Source organism: Tupaia chinensis, unplaced genomic scaffold, assembly GCF_000334495.1.
Source record: "Tupaia chinensis unplaced genomic scaffold, TupChi_1.0 Scaffold000112_1, whole genome shotgun sequence".
Lineage (NCBI taxonomy): Eukaryota > Metazoa > Chordata > Mammalia > Scandentia > Tupaiidae > Tupaia > Tupaia belangeri.
Window position 1 is genome coordinate 2,211,962 of NW_006159576.1, and position 17,218 is coordinate 2,229,179.

At 43.9% G+C, this 17,218-nt stretch overlaps 1 protein-coding gene across 1 annotated transcript in view; it reads left to right on the forward strand.

Moving 5' to 3' along the window:
- Positions 1–16,864, forward strand: part of COLGALT2 (collagen beta(1-O)galactosyltransferase 2) — a 156,889-nt gene extending 140,025 nt beyond the window's left edge. Inside the window, exons 9-13 of the mRNA XM_014586062.2 lie at positions 860–966; positions 7,988–8,120; positions 9,361–9,488; positions 12,551–12,757; positions 15,273–16,864. Coding sequence (XP_014441548.1) covers positions 860–966; positions 7,988–8,120; positions 9,361–9,488; positions 12,551–12,757; positions 15,273–15,549 — 852 coding nt within the window. The 3' untranslated portion in view covers positions 15,550–16,864. The remainder of the gene's footprint in view (positions 1–859; positions 967–7,987; positions 8,121–9,360; positions 9,489–12,550; positions 12,758–15,272) is intronic.
- Positions 16,865–17,218: the final 354 nt, after the last annotated feature.

The window sequence follows — 17,218 nt, forward strand, 5'->3', positions numbered from 1 at the left end:
ATCTGAAAGCACATTCTTGGTACTTCATGGACCAGTAGGTGCCCCTCTGCACTGTTTCCTTCAGATCCACGAGCCGTGGAAAGTATGCCGTTCCACCTCTCCCTTCCTTCTTCAAAGGACTATCCCTAAGAGCAGAGCCGCTTCTCTATGCTTTTCCCAGAAAAACTCCCTTGTCAGTAAGAGAGCTGGGAAATTCTAAAAAGGAAACTATTAAAATTAAGACCTTCATCATTCAGTTTGGAACCTCTGAAAATTAAAGCATTGTGTTAATATTTCAGATTTTTTTCTTTCTCTTTTTTTGGGAACAACTTTTAATTTCTCTACAGAGAATGTGAATGACCACGATAGCTAATATATAGGACTCAGGAAGTGGACTGATACGATCTCAGTTTCACAGATGAGAATTTCGAGGCACAGGAATTGGCTGAAGGCAAACACTAAGCACCTGTCAGGAATTAAACCTACGTCGCTGATAAATTAACACTTGGCAAGTGCCTCCTGTTCCTCAATGTTGTGTGTTTGGGGTTTAGTTTACCTTTGACCTTTTGAAGAGGAACTTTTTGACCTCTCCTTTCTCCAGAACAGGGAGAACGTGTTTATCAACCAGCATCAGAGAAACAAAGAGAGGGTTAAAGCCCTCAAACAGTTGAGTTTGGAAATTAATTCCATTAGGATTAGTACCATTTGCCCTACATAAACCTAACACGAAATATAAACAAGTCTTCACCACAGTTTTTCCTATCTTTTCCACCCCTTATTCCACCTAAAACATTGGTCCTTACATTTACTTATCTTTTCACACAGTCTAAACTAAGACTTGAGTAATTTGGTTTTTTTCCCTCGTTTCTTCCTGCCTCAGATTTTCATGATAAACCTCAAACGCAGAAAGGACAGGCGGGACCGGATGCTGCGCACACTGTACGAGCAGGAGATCGAGGTCAAGATCGTGGAGGCTGTCGATGGAAAGTGAGTTGCAGATGTGGTTGGAGTGAGTGTGTGACTCCTCTGACAGAGTTGGTTCTGGCTGGACCGCTGAGACTCTTCAGGCATTAGAGGATAGACATATATGACAATAAGTCAGAAGTGTTTCCAAAACATGAAAGACCCAAGAAGGAGAAGTTATGCATACACTGGTCATTTTTATACAATGACCTTTGGATTTTTTTAAAAAATTTCAACCTCATTTTTCTTGTCACTGCAAAACAGTGTGTGTCACAGCCTATGTACTCAATAAATGTTTGTTGAATGAAATTTATAAAAATTATATACCCCGTGAATGAGAGAGACAGAGATACAAAACCCCCAATAGGGTCTTGACATGTGAGCCACCTCCAACCATAGCTAGCCAGGATCCTGGGCACACACGGGCCAGGTGTACTCAGGGAGGTCTCTGGATGCAAACCAGTGACTTTCCTATAGGGATTGCCTCGCAGAGCATTGCGTTTTACTGCTGTGCCACCAGTAGACATGTTTTTTAAAATGGCCATGTGTCACTTATAGTAACATTTAAGTTAATTTCACCCTATCAACAAAGCCTGAATTCTCACCATCCAGAGATCTTTGGTCTTCCTTACAATGAAGACTCACACTAGATGTTTGTCCCTGTCCCTGGGTTCTAGCCATATTGTGATGGTTTCTGGCTTTCTGTAGTGGAACAGAAAGAATATGTTCAGAATTGTGTTCATAGCCTGACTTAGAGCAAAGTATTGAAGAAATAAAATGTCTGTTTCCTTATTATGTGTTCATTTGGAATAGGAGTGGCTTTGTTTTCTGTTTATGTACTCTCAACTGAGGAGTAAGACTAGCAGTCTGTGAAGAAGTTCTTAAGATTTCCTTAGAAAGTGGGACCAGCAGTTAGCGTAATGGCTATGTCGCTGGACTCCCACGTAGTCGACCGTGGTTCGTGTCCCCGACCCGGTGGCTTAAAATTCACGCCGGGCGCGTGTGCGTGCGTGCCCAAGATCCCGAGAGGAGAAACGAGGAGAAGGGATTGCGGCGTGGCCATCCCCCCGGGGGTGATTTCTCGCTTTCTGTCTCTCTGTCTCTGTCTGTCCGGCGAGTGCACACGCCCTATAGCAAAAACCTCTCCAAATAAATAAATTAATTAATTAATTAAATAAATAAATAAAAATAAATACGATTTCTATAAATAAATAAATAAAATAAAATAAATAAGATTCCCTTAGAAAGTCTCATCCATGTTTCTCAAAGTGTGACCTGGACACGCAAATAAGAGTCCCCAGGAGTGATTAAGAGGGCAGTTTCATAAGTCCCATCTCAGATCTGCTGAATCATGATCTAAGAGGCCAGGTCCAGAATCTGCATTCAAGAAGATTCAATATGGTTGCTGGATGTGATTGGTACCCATAAAATAAAATTTTATGGTTGTCACTCATAAAATACTGAACATTCAGTTAAATGCACCCCAAATATCACATGGAGACTAAGTTATAATTTTTTTTAAAAAACTCATTGTTTATTTGGAATTTAAATTTGACTGGGTACCCTGTGTTTTTATTTGCTAAATCTTTCACCAATTCGTGGGCACAGTAGAGTTTGGGACAATTGTTTCAAATACTCTCAAGAAAGCCAGTTCATAAACCACATGAACTAGGGAATCTAGTTGTGAAAGTTCCTTACATATTCTGGATCTAAGTCCCTTATCAGATATACAATTCACAAAAATTTCCTTCTAATTTCTGGTTTGCCACATTTTTATAATGATGTTCGTTGAATCAAAAAAGCTTTGCATTTCCATGAAATCCAACTTTTTGTTGTTAGCTTGGGCTTTGGGTGTCGTATCTAAGAATCCGTCATCATGCCCAAAGTCATGAAGACTTACTTATGTTTTCTTTTAAGAGTTTTATAATTTTTATCACATACGTTCTGGTCTTTCATCCGTGTTGAACTAATTTTTGTATATGGCGTGAGGTAGGGGTGCAAAATCATTTGTTTGCACATAGTTATCCAGTTGTCTTTATACCTTTTGTTTAGAAGACTGTTCTTTCCCCACTGAATTGTTTTGGCACCTTTGTCAAAAGTCAGTTGGCTGTAAATATAAGGGCTTATTATTTATTTTTTAGAGACAGATTTTTGTTATAGGGTGTATGTTCTCACTGGAGAGACAGAGAGACAGAAAGCAAGAAATCACCCTCTGGGGGAATAGCCTCACCTCGATCCCTTCTCCTCCATTCTCTTGGGATCTTGGGCATGCACGCACACTCACTCAGTGAGTTTCAAGCCTCTGGGCCCGGGACTCAAACCATGGTCAACTACATGGGAGTCTAGCAACATAACCATTATGTCATCTGCTGGTCCCCAGGATTTATTTTTGAACTCTCAATTCTTTAATAGACCTAATCTTATTTTGATGACTACAGTTCTGTATGTAAGGGAGTATGAATCCCTCAACTTTTTTATTCTCTCTCAAGAGTTTGGTTTTTTTTTTTTTTTTGGTTTGTTTTTTAAGCTATCCTGGGCCCCTTTGTGTTTTCACATGAATTAGAAATAACTTGTCAGCTTCCATCAAAAAAATATGAATGGAGATTTGGTGATTTTGATAGGACACATTGAATCTATAGATTAATTGGGAGAATATTGCCATTATGAAGTCTGACTCATAATCATGAGATGTCTTTCTATTTATTTAGCTCTTTGTTCACTCTTTGAATAATATTTTGTTATTTTCAATGTACACATATTTATTTTGTTAAATTTATTCATAAGTATTTTATTCTTTTTGATGTAATGATAATGGAATTGTTTTCTTAATTTCATTTTCAGATTGTTTATTGCTAAATGCATAGAAATACAACTAATTTTTGCATATTGATTATTCATCATACAACCTTGCTGAAGTCATTTTCAATTTTAATGGTGTGTGTCTCTGTATGTATATGTGCATGTGATGTGTTCCTTAGAATTTTCTATATACAAGACTGCGTCATCTGCAAATGAAGATAGTGTTATTTCTTCCTTTTCAATCCAGATACCATTTATTTCTATTTTTGGCTAACTACCCTAACTAGATCCTTGAGTACAGTCTTGAATAGAAGTGATAAGAGTAAACATTCTTGTCATGCCCCTGATCTTAAGAGGAAAGCATTCAGTCTTTCACCATTAAGTATGATATTAACTGGATTTTTCCATATTGCCTTTATTGGGTTGAGAAGGTTCCATTTTATTCCTAGTTTGTTAAGGTTTTCTTTTTTCTTTTTTTTAATTGTGAGTGTAGGATTTTTAAATGCTTTTTCTGTCTATTGTGATAATCATTTGGCTTTTGTATATTAATATGGTGCATTACTTTGATGGCCTTTCACATATTAAATCAAACTTGCAACCCTGGGATAAATCCTATTTTGTCATGCTATATAATCCCTTTTATATGGTGATACATCCTGTTTGCTAGTATTTTATTAAAGATTTTTCTATCTATATTAATAAGGGATATTTCTCTGTAGCTTTCTTATGGTACATTTAGTTTCACATCAGGAAAATACTGTCTTCACAGTGAGTTGTAGTCCCTCTCTTCATTTTGTATTTTTTAAAAGAGTTTGTAAAGGATTAGGGACAGTTTGTGTTGTGGTGGTTAAAGGCTGGGAGGATTCCCCATGTCTGACTGTGCAATTTGAGTCCCTGACCAGTGACTTAAAAACACATCAGGTGCATGTGTGCATATGCCAAAAATCCTGATAGGAAAATGGAGGGGCAGAGATTGCGGCTTGGCTACCCTCCCCGGTGGGTGATTTCTCACCTCTGTCTCTCTGTATCTCAGGCAAGTGCACATGCCCTATAGCAAAATTGAACAGAGAAAGAAAAAGAAAGAAAGAAAGAAAATGTTTGTGGAGGATTAGTGTTATCTCCTCTTTAAACATTTGATAGGATTCTCCAGTGAAGCCATCTATTAAGTCATGGGAAAAGTCATGACACGTTTTTGCATAGAAAAACAGAAAAAAAGAAATTCATCATGACTTTCCTGATCATCTACTTATAGGCATATCCCATGAGTTTTGGCATGTGGTGTTTTTATTCATCTCCAATAATTTTATAAGTTCCCTTGTGATTTCTTCTTCGACTCATCGGTTTTTTAGGAATGTGTTGTTTAATTTCACATATTTGTAAGTTTCCCAAATTTCCTTTGGTTATTGATTTTCAATTTTATACCATCATAGTTAGAGACTATACCTTATATGATTTTCAATTTCTTAAATATGCTGAGGTTTGATTTGTGATTTACATTGTCCTTATGGTTTAACATACAGCCTTTCTTATGAACTGTTCCAGGTACACTTTCAGTAATATATTTTGCAATTGTGGGGTAGAGTATTCTATAATTATGTGTTAGTTCTAGTTAGTTTGTAGTTTTGCAATAGTGGGGCAGGGCATCCTGAAGTTATGGGTTAGGTCTAGTTGGTTTGTAGCGTTATTCACTGTGTTCATTACTATGTAGTGAATATAGTGCCCTTCTATTTTCTTGTTGTTCTCCTGTCTGGTTGTTCTCTCTACTATCGAAAGTACTCCACTATTACTGTCTATTTCTCCTCTCATTTCTGCCAGTTTTTTCATCATATTTGTTTCAGGGCTCTGTTGTTAGATGTATATGTATTTATAATTGTTATATCTTCCTATTGGAGTGCCCTTTTTACCATTAAAAATGTCCTTCTTGGACCAGTGGTGGAATGGTGGCTAAGGCAGCTGGATCCCACATAGCCAACTGCACAGTTCAATTTGAAAGGTTTTTGCCGGCAACTCGCTGAACCTCCTTGTCCAGGGAGTGTTACGGCAACGGCGACCCCAATCAACCACAAAAGTCGGTTCTTGATGTAAAATACAAGAGGCTTTATTGCTAGCGTGCTAGGACTCCACTCTCAGTCATACAAGACATGGCTAAGAGTGAAGCCCTGAACAAAGGAGTATTCAGGTTATATAGACATGAGTCCGTGGGGTGAGGGGAGGAGAGAGTGAGGAAGCAAGATAAGGGGTATCAAGGGTAATTTTATGGCGACCCTGAAGTTACTTGCTCAGGCAAGACAAAAACGTTTTTCTTTACTGTTGTAGCCATTTGGTCAGGTTTGCAGGAGCATTTGATCTGGGTTTCCAGGGCAAGCAGAAGGGGGGAGTTTTAGAATACAAGGGTCTGGGCTTGCTTCCTGTAAGTGCTAAACTAGCTTGCCAGACTAGTTTGCAAATGGCTCCGGGCTTCCTGCAAGGTGCTATGCTAACTTGCAAATGGCTCCAGGCTTTCTGCAAGGTGTTAACGAATTACCCCAGGTTTCCACAACTTCAGCAGCATCTGCTTTAGTACAGAAGCAAAAGAGGCAAAGGTTAGATTTTATCTTTATAAGACAGGCTAATCTAATTTTATTCTTACAAATTCTCTTGAAAAACATTCTAGGGGCATATGTATGCATGTTCCAGATTCTAAGAGGAGGATGGAGGAGAAAGGATTGTGGTGTGGCCATCCTCCCCCCTCCCCGGGTTGCTGACAATGCTGCTCAGACAGATTTAATGTTAAACAGTTGCTGTTGATGGTTTTTAACAAGCACACTGCAAATAAGACTGTCAACAGAGTCAGCTCTGAGTCAGGTCAAATAAACACAAGCTCTAAGAATGGAGCCTTTTAGGGAGCTGCCAAACGGGCTGAGTAGGGACTGTTTTCTGGGGACAGGTTTTATCAGCATCCTAATTCAGTCTGCCCCTCCAGTGGCTGTTAGGCTACAACGTCTCACAACTACTATAGTGAAGCTGCTGGTTTTCCCAGCTTCTGTAACGCTGGGGAGGAAGGGATGAGATCAGGGCAGGTGTAAATCCCACAAAGCTCAGTGTGCTTCCAGAGGTCTAGCAGTTTTTCTTGAATAAACACTGCTTGGACTATTTCAAACCTTTAATTTCCAGCCTTCTGGAAAAGTTGATTTTGATCATTTTTGCCAGTATTCTCTTTGCTTGTATGAAGGGATAGATTGTCAGCAGTCCTTACTCCACTATGATGAAAATACTTTTCTGCTATTTTTACCTTTTCATCCTGTTTTAATTTTAGATCCAAAGGAAAGGCACACACTGCATGCAACCCTCTCTTCTTTTCTTCCTGCCCTACCCCTTTCAGTATTTAATGTGCCTGTGAGCCAGTTTTCCTTCACTGGGAGAATATGTATTTGTGTGTGTGTGTGTTTTGTTTTGTTTTATGCAAGAAGGCAAGTGCACATGAGAGAGAGAGAGAGCGTGAGCGCATGCACTCCCATGGGGGTCACACCACGATCCTTTTTCCAGTTTTCCATTTGTCAGGATCCTGGGCATGTTTTATTTATTTATTTGTTTGTCTGTTTATTTATTTATTTATTTATATAGGGTTTTTGTTGTTTGGTGCATGTGCTTGCTGGAGAGACAGAGACAGAAAGGCAGAAAGTGAGAAATTCCCTCCCTGGGGTGATGACCACGCCACAATACCTTCACCTTCTTTCTCCTCTCGGAATTTTGGGAACTCACACATGTGCACCTGGCATGAGTTTTAAGCTGCCAAGTCCAAGACTAGAACTGTAGTTGACTGTGGGGCAGTCCAGCAATGTAACCATTATGCCATCTGCTGGTCTCACTGGGCATGTTTTATAATCCACCAAGGCCAGAACTCAAATCCTGGTTGGCCATATGGGATCTGCCTTTCTCTGCTTAGTGTTTAACCATTGGGTTATAGGGCCATTCCCAGGAGAATACTTTGTAAAAGTTATGAGAAAACGGATGATGCTTAGAACTATGTTGGGCCGTATGAGGGATACACAAAAATACAAGACACCATCTTGTCTTCACAAATCTCATAATGCCACTGTGACGCACTGACCCTGAGGAACTCACAAGGATGACGGGAAACCTGAGAAGTCTTTCTTGGTGTGTGTAGAGGGTCTAGAGAAGTGTGTCAAACTCTCTTTCTCTCTCTCTGGCCTCTGGTGGAGCTGCCAGGAGTTGGTAGTTTTCAGACATTCTTTCTGTCATGCAGGGCACTCAACACAAGCCAGCTGAAGGCCCTGAATATTGAAATGCTGCCGGGTTATCGAGATCCCTATTCCTCCAGGCCTCTAACCCGAGGAGAAATTGGCTGCTTTCTTAGCCACTACTCGGTCTGGAAAGAGGTAAGTAATGTCTTATTCAGATGTGCAGTTTTATAATGGGGAGAAAGGACAGTGAGACTTTGTAAGTAAGTTAGGTCCAGATATAAAGTGAGCCCATACTGTTCTGGAAGTATGCTTTAGTGTGCTTCTGCCTTTGTCCCCTCTGACCTGAGGCCAGCAAAAAGGGGGGAGAGTAGCCCAGGTGCCACTGGGGTGATGATGGGGAAGATCTTGATGTCTCGGGCCCACACTCTTCTTAATTCATTCCTAAAAGAATGCCTTGTATGTATCCATGTATCATTTATTAACTGATTTCAGACAAGAGGTCACACAGAAGTCATGAAAGTGACTTGTGATGGCTGGAAACTTCCACCCAAAGGCAAATTATTAAGTGACTTGTCCAGGCAAAAGTAGTAGAGCCACAACCTGGACCCACGTCTCATAGATCAAGACATTGATAGAGGTAGTATTAGTGTGCGGGAGTCCTGATTAAAGACTAGTTCTAGAAGAAAAGAGAAAATGCCTCCGTCATTTAATAATCCAGTCCATGAGGATTTTTTTTTTACTTTTTTTAAACTTTCAAATTTTTTGAGGTGATTTTTTGCTATAGGGCACATGCACTTGCTGGAAAGAGAGAGAGCTAGAGAGGGAAAGCGAGAAATCATCACCACCACCCCTGCCCCAGGGGATGGCCACATCGCAATCTCTTCTCTTCCATTCTCCTCCTGAGATTTTGGACATGCATGTACAAGTGCCCAGTAATCTCTCAACAGCACATTTCGAAGGTTCACCTAAACATTGCCCTTAATTGTACTCAGACCTCCTCATATACCACTTATTCATCCATTCCCCTGCCAATGAGCAGTGGCTTGGATTTCACTTAAGAGTTATGATCCTTTTTTTTTTTTTTTGGAGAGATTTTCACTGTAGGGCGCGTGCGCTCGCCAGACAGACAGAGAGAGACATAGAGACAGAAAGCGAGAAATCACCCCCCAGGGGGGATGGTCACGCCACAATCCCTTCTCCTCCATTCTCCTCTCGGGATCTTGGGCACACACGCACATGTGCCCGGCGTGAGGTTTAAGCCACCGGGTCCGGGACACGAACCACGGTCGACTACGTGGGAGTCCAGCAACATAGCCATTATGCTAACTGCTGGTTCCCAAGAGTTATGATCCTTTTGACTTTCAGTGCTTATTTATCTAGTGAAGAATGGTGTCAGACTTTTTGGAGGGTGTCTTCCCACTGATGACCTTTGCAGGTAATTGATCGGGACCTGGAGAAGACTCTTGTTATTGAGGATGACGTGCGTTTCGAGCTGCAGTTTAAGACAAAGCTGATGAAGCTGATGGATGACGTTGACCGGGCTCAGCTGGACTGGGAGCTAATGTGAGTAGCAGGACCCGCTTCCCTGAGAGGGCTAGGAGGCACTGTCCTTACAAGGGGCAAAAAGCCTCAGCAGTCCCTGATGACATGGGAGCTCCTCTGCTGGGACCTGAGGATGCACAGGAGAACATAGACAGCTGGATTCCAAGGAGGTTCTGGGCTGACCCAGGAAATCCAGGCTCGCCAAAGGAGTGCTGGTTCTGTGCTGGCGTTTCGTTAAGTCCTTGCCTGCCTTCTTTGGAAATTAAATTCCTTCCTGTGTGCACCCCCTTTCTTCTTTCTCCTCCTCCTCTTTCCCCTATTTTGTTTTCTTGCTAAATCAAACTTGACAATTTGTTTTCCTCCATTAAGGCAGAAAGTCCCAGTGTTACGTGAGCTCCCAGCTGTGTGTCAAGGGTGACTTCATCAAATGGGAGCCTGTTCATTTCTAGCAGCTGCAGAAGCAAGCTGTCCCTGCTCCTCCCATCCTCAGAGGGGAACTTACCCAGGGCCCTGGTGGAATACTTGTTCTCTCAGAAAATAGACCATTCTGAGCTCTAAAGAAACCTAACAATGGTTCAACTAATTCATGGGAAGCAGACCCAGAAATCAGCCCTACGTAATGAAAAGGGACTCACTCCCTGTCCACGGTCAGTCACGTGATGGCGAGAGCTGGTATTCTGCTGGAGACCAGAGCTTCCTCGTCTGTCCTCTCTCCAGAAGTCATTGCACCCAGCCTCTCTGGGTCTGTGGTTCTGCAGCCTGTGTGTAAGGCCTCATGGCACGGAGCATAGAAGCTCCTTTATGCCATACCATGTCACACGTAAAGGCGACTTTTACTTAAATCTCGTAATCTCAGAAGGCTCAGCTGGGGAGTCCGAGGCTTCAAATGAGCATGCACCCCTGTCCAAAGCTGGGTTGGTGCGATTTTCAGGACATGGGACCAACGAATCCAAGAGGGGAAAATGGTTGTCCTGATAAGGATAAAAGGAAAGATATTTTCTAAATTCGCAGGTCGATCAGGTCAAAATATCCCTCAAAAATCTGTTAGATAATCTTAAAGAAGTACTACGGTTTCAAAATTTATCTCTCATTTTTTAAAATGAAGAAGAAACAGATACTACTTAAACCTAAACCATGAAAGCGAGTAAGCTGTCTGTGACTACTATATTCTTATTTTTTTTAGAAAAGGAAAATAGTTCATGGGTAGACTTGGGCAAGCCATTGGACTCATCTAGAGTGCTGTTCTACAGAAATACAATGTAAGCCACGGATGTCATTTAACATTTTCTAGTAATCATATTAAAAAGGTAAAGTGAGAGATGAGATTAGTTTTAATAGTGCATTTTAACTCAGTCTACCCAAACGTGTATTTTAGCATGTAAGTCCTTTTTTTTTTTTTTTCCTTTAAACTGTAGAGCACATACACTTGTCTGAGATAAGTAGAGAGAAAGAGCAAAAGTGAGAAACTACTCCCCAGGGGACATGGCCATACCACAATCCCTTCTCCTCCATTCTCCTCTCAGGATTTTGGGCACACACATTCACACATCTGGTGTGTTTTTCAAGCCACCAGTTCCGGGACTTGAACTGCACAGTTGGTTGTGTGGGATCTGGCCACCTTAACCTCCACACCATGTGTTGGCCCAACATGTAATTAACTTTTAAATACCATTAAAGAGATATATTACTTTTTTTTGGTATTAAGTCTTCAAAATCTATGCCTTTTACACTTAGAACACATCTCAATCTAGAAGCTAAACTTTCAGCTATTAAAATAAGTTGTATTCCTATCAGGCTTCGACTTTTAAATTTAAATTAATTAAAACGAATGAGAGTACAAACTCTCTCCGCGGTCACTATAGCCACATTTCAAGTACTCCAAGGGATTTTTCCTCATTTGATAATATGAGTCCAAAAGACAGACTCTTCGGTCAAAACAGACAGTGGCTGAGGGAGTGTACGTTTCAGTCCTCAGAAGAACCAAAGGTTGAGCACAGGCGTGTTCTACAAATCCTGGATGCCTGTCGGTTCTTAAATGTTGAAAGAAACCAACTGAGGGCAAAATGGAGGAGGTACTGCTGTACCCAGCAGGCAGGAAATGAAACTCCTAGACTAGTTCCAGTCAAGCTCAAATCGAAGAGGTCCCAGACAAAAGGAATGGATCACAGATCCACAAGCAGCTGCCTAGAAGTCAGGAAGGGCTGGAGGTCATCTTGGGTTGTAGACATTCATGGAGGACAGACATGCCTGGGTGCCCCTAGAGCGGAGTGCCCAGGAGGAAACATGGGCAAGCTCGGGGAGCGTGAGGGGAAAAAGCCTTATGGAGACACTCACTCGTGCTGGAGCTGCTCTCGGTTCCCAGGGCCTTTCCTGTGGCCTTGTCCTGAGCTTACCACCAGCACTTAGAGAGCTGGGCAGAAAACCCCCAAGGCTGAAACTCTGAGGACTTGAAGGCAACAAACTCAGGAGTCTCACATCTGTCCTTCTGTTGATATTGTTGTTACGTGTGTGTCTCTTTCCAGCCTCGGCAAACACGTCCCATCTCTGGGATATGACCTAAGGATCTTCCAGTCTCTCTACATCTTCATTTTCTGGATGGAACGTAGACCATTAGGCAGGAATAGTTGGGGTGTAGATACATGAAACCAGAAAAATGGCTCCAGGTGGTCATGATGTTGGCGATGAGACGCACTTCGCAGTGTGATCCATCTAATAAGACACAACCAGTCCAAAGCTTTCAAAGGTGTCTGTATAGACCAGAGCTGGGCTCCATTCTTATCGATGTCTAATGTTCAATTTGGAGTGTTTTTGTTTTTAAATTTTGATTTTTAATTTATTTTTTCCCTAAAAAGCAAATGAGAGAGAGAGAGAAATAACTTCCAGCAAAGTCTCGACGTTGCAATCTGCCCCCAGCTCCAGCCATCCTTGGATCGTGGGCACAGGCACACCTGGGGCACTCTGGGAGATCACAGACAGTAACCCAGAGCCCTCCCTGTGGGCCCGCTGCACAGAGCCGTGGCATTTTGCCCCCATCTGGTAGCTCTTCAAGATGGGATTTTTCTCCTCTCCCCATTTCCTTGTAGTTACATTGGTAGGAAGAGGATGCAAGTAAAAGAGCCAGAGAAAGCAGTTCCCAATGTGGGCAATCTGGTCGAAGCCGATTATTCCTACTGGACCCTGGGCTATGTCATCTCTCTGGAAGGAGCACAGAAGCTGGTTGGAGCCGATCCTTTCGGGAAGATGCTGCCAGTGGACGAATTTCTGCCAATCATGTACAACAAGCATCCTGTGTGAGTCTCCTTCAACTGCCTGTCCCTGGGTGCAACTTGGTGTTTTCTAAAGCTGGACTGCTTCCCCAAATGCTCGTCCCTTAACTGTGGCCAAGAGGCCGACTCCCGCGATCGCCCCCTTTCGGACAGGGAAGGTGAGGCAGAGGCAGGACAGTGAACTTCTTGCCCAATGGCCCTCTGCCGTCCGCAGTGTGTTGTTTAGCTGACCACAATCTGCGCGGTCTTCTCCCTGTGTGTGCTCTTCTTATTTCCGTAACCTCGTACCCCTCAAGGTGACGGTCATCTTTCTAAGTGCCTCGGAGCCTTCCATTTATTGCGTGCTCGGGCTAGCCAGCGGACTCATCCTCGCAGAGCTCTCGGTCTGGTTAGGAGTGCTGCCCCTGGACAGTCGTCATGAGATGCTGAGCTCCCTGCAGCCACAGAGATCTGTGAGAGCAAATAAGTGAGTGTGTAAGTGAGAGACAGAAAGCACCGCCAACACTGCTGGCCGCCCCCGGCCTCGGCCCGCCCTGGTCATGGGCACGCACATGCCTGGCTTGCGCAGGGAGGTCTCAGAAGCTCCCCATGTGAGTCAGTCTCACAGAACATCATGCTTTACCACCGGGCCACCATCTGGTCCCTCTTCAAGTTGAACTCATTTTCTTCTGCCCGTGTTCTTTTAGTGACGTGGGTAGGAAGAAGGATGCTCAGGGTTTGGAGGGGGCATCTCCATGTGATACTGAACATTCCCGTAGTGCGGGGCTTATGCTGACCTAGGCCGTACCCAAGAAGTCGGTGAGTTACCTGTCACTGCCCTGCACTCGCCTTGGCTGCCACCGATAAATCATGAACACTTTGAAGCAGGAACGGTCGTATGCCTCTGCGTCTTTAGGGTCTCACCCAAATGCTACCCATTGTAGCAGCCCAATCAATAATTCCCAGATTTATTAATAGAGTCTGTTCTAATCCATTCTGTTACTAATAATGGAAAGTAGTTTGAAACAGGGTGATTTATAAGACTAGAGGTGTATTCAGCTCACAGTTTGGAGGTTGAAGAACCAGGGGCACCTGGTAAGGGTCCCCTTGCTGGTAGGTTGAGACAGAGCAGAGCAGGAGAGCACAGGCCTGTGTCCACGTGTCTCTTCTCCTTCACTGACCTCGTTAGCTCCCCAGGCGCCAATCGTACGGGCTCTTCCCCTCATCTCCAACCAAAGGCCCCACCTTGCAACACCACTGTCAAATTCAGGTTTCAACTGGGGAGACACAATCACAGCGGAGCTAGAGACCACGTGCTAACTTCAGTTCCTTTTCTGTGCTTGTTGACTTCTGACTAGAGGGTCTTCATTTATTTTAATGAATTATTTAATTTAATTTATTTATTTATTAAATTTGACCAGAGAGAGACAGAGGGAGAGAGAGAGAGATAGAAAGTGAGGAAGCAAGCCACCAGGTCCAGGACTCAAACCGCAGTCAGTCATGTGAGAATCCAGCGCCCTTAGACACCATGCCACCTAGGGGTCCTGGTCTTTACTTTTTTTTTTTTTTTAAAGACTCATTTCTTTTATTTTATTAATTATTATTATAATTTGCTCCAGGGCATGCTCACCAGAGAGAGAGAGAGGGAAAATGAGAAATCAAGTCACTAGGTCCAGGACTCAAATCCACTGTCAGCCATGTGGGAATCCAGTGCCTTAACCATCACACCACCTGCTGGCCCCAGATGGTCTTCATTTTAACTCTTGAGATTCTCTTTTTTTTGGGGGGGGGGGGGGGGGGGGGGTTTTTTTATATGTTGGGGGGGGGGGAGAGGTTTTTTTCTATAGGGCGCATGCGCTTGCCAGACAAATAGAGAGAGACAGAGAGACAGAAAGCAGGAAATCACCCCCCAGGGGGTATGGTCACGCCATAATCCCTTCTCCTCCATTCTCCTCTCGGGATCTTGGGCACACACGCACATGTGCCCAGCATGAGTTTAAGCCACCGGGTCTGGGACTCTAACTGCGGTTGACTACAGAGGAGTCCAGCGACATAGCCATTACGCTAACTGCTGGTCTGACACAGGGAGATTTCTTGACTTTCAGAAATTCACAACCATTTCTGATGCTCTTTATTCTTTTGTGTAAATTCTAACATCCACCTGGTTTCATTTTCTTTCAGCCTGCACAATCTCCCTTAGCATTTCTTATAGTACAGGGTCTTGATGCCACGATCGGCCTCCAGCCTCAGCCAGCCTGAGCCACAGGCATGCGCATGCCCAGTGCATCAGGGAAGTTACCAGACACAAACTGGCAACCATCCTAGTGAGTCGGTCCCCCAGAGTGTCCATTTAACTGCCGCCACCATCCAATCCCTCCTGAAAGCTTTAAAGAGACCTTTATTGTGTGTGTAGACTGTAGTTTTTCATGAAGGACATCACTTAAAAAAAATAATGGAATGAACTCATGACCGTTTAAGAGACACTAAGCAAAACCGCTCCCCTCCTTGTCGCCGGCCGTAAGCCTCCTGCCGCTCATGCACCTGCACCTCTTGTTTTCAGCGCCGAGTACAAGCAGTACTACGAGCCCAGGGACCTGAAGGCCTTCTCTGCAGAACCCCTGCTCATCTACCCCACGCACTACACGGGTCAGCCGGGCTACCTGAGCGACACAGAGACCTCAACCATCTGGGACAATGAGACGGTGACCACCGACTGGGACAGGACGCATTCCTGGAAGTCTCGGAAGCAAGGTCGCATCCACAGCAGTGCCAAGAACACGGAGGCGCTGCCGTCGCCCACCTCCCTGGACACTGTGCCTTCCCGAGATGAGCTCTGAACGCCCCCTCGGGGCGGGACGGCTCACCGGCCTCTGGGTTCTAAAGGGCTGTTTCTCGGTTTGATCCTGGGTTTGTTGGTGGTCACAGGCACCTACACCAAGTAGTCGGATGTGATGGATCAAAATTAGCATGGTTTTGACCGTGGATGGGAACAGGGAAATTTAACCAGATTTCCTAGGAGAGCTAAGATAGGCTTTGAGAGGACCTTTGAGGCAAACTTCAATCCAGACCCCAGCTCTTCAGTTGACCACCACACGCTACTGCTTGCACATGTGGGTGGAACACCACAGTCTATTCTCATCCAAGAGAAGGTGTTCAAGCTGTCGTGTCGTTTGTGGGGAGTCAGGCAGCCGACACCACTGGGCCACTTTGTTGGCCTGGTTGGTCCATTTGACGGAACAGATGTGACTCTGAAAACTTGCATATGTAAAAAGTTTAGGACGGGATTAAATCATTTAAAATTATATTAATTGGGTTTTTTAGCTAAGGGGATTCTGTCATAAGTCTATGGCAAGGTATAATTTTGAAAACTCTTAGTCCTATGATCCAATATTTGGGTCTGGCTGAGACTCGGCCCTTGACCATCATGGCAGTGGGGCTCGCGTAACAAAGCGTCGTTTGCCATGTGGATATAACTCGCTAGGAACTTGAGGGTTTGTGTAGATATTTTAAGGAACAAAAGAACTCAGTCTGGCCTTTTTTATTGTGGCCCCTTGGTTCGGGATGCTCTATTTATTAAGATAAATGTAATATATAAAGGGTAGGGGCTGTGCGTAATTCACACACTCTGCTCCACCCCTTTGCCTGGGAATTAATCGCAGGTGTGAATTTTATGAGTCACTGTTAAAAAGACAGAGCACATTGGCAGGTCAGCAACTATCCTTGCCTGGGGCTTTCATTCTATTTTGAATTATTTATTTTATAACGTGTAGGGGAAATTGTCTGGAGGATATGACATTGAAGCAGATGTGAGCTTTCACTGGACCCCAGGGAGTGGTCAGTGTACACACGCTGGTTCAACAATCCCGGCTCCTGGATTTCCCAGCCTGACTCTCGCTGGGAAGAAGGCCTGTTGATGAGGGATCCTGGCTATTTGGGAACAGATGAGTCTCCATTTAAGGTAAAAGGCCTTGGTCAGAAACAATGGCCTGGTCAGCTAGCTTTGGTCAACAGCCAGGGAAGCTCTCCAAGTCAGAATCCTGGACAGACGCCCTGTGTCAAAAGATGTCTCAAAACTTTTTGCTGTTTTCATTTTTTTCCCCTTTAAGTTGCATGTGCTCACAGAGAGAGAGAGAATAAGAAATCACCCCCCAGGTGCAGACACAAACCACAATCCCTTCTTATTGTCCTCGGGATTTGGGGCACATGTGCACACACACCCAGCATGTTTTTCAAGCTGCCGGGTCTATGGCTTTAACTTCGCAGTTGGCCATGTGGGATCCAGCCGCCTTCACCGCCACACCACCAGCTGGCCCAAATATTGATCTGATGAAAAATGCAGAGCTGCAGAACATGATCCCTTCCCACTCCACAATCTGCCATGCAGGGCATCTCTTAATGGTTTGCCTCAGGTTTATGTTCCCACGCCCTCACGTTGTAAAGCATCGCCTCTAGGAATCCCCACCCCAGCATTCCACATTAAACCCTTCTTCCTCAGAGTCCCCGCAC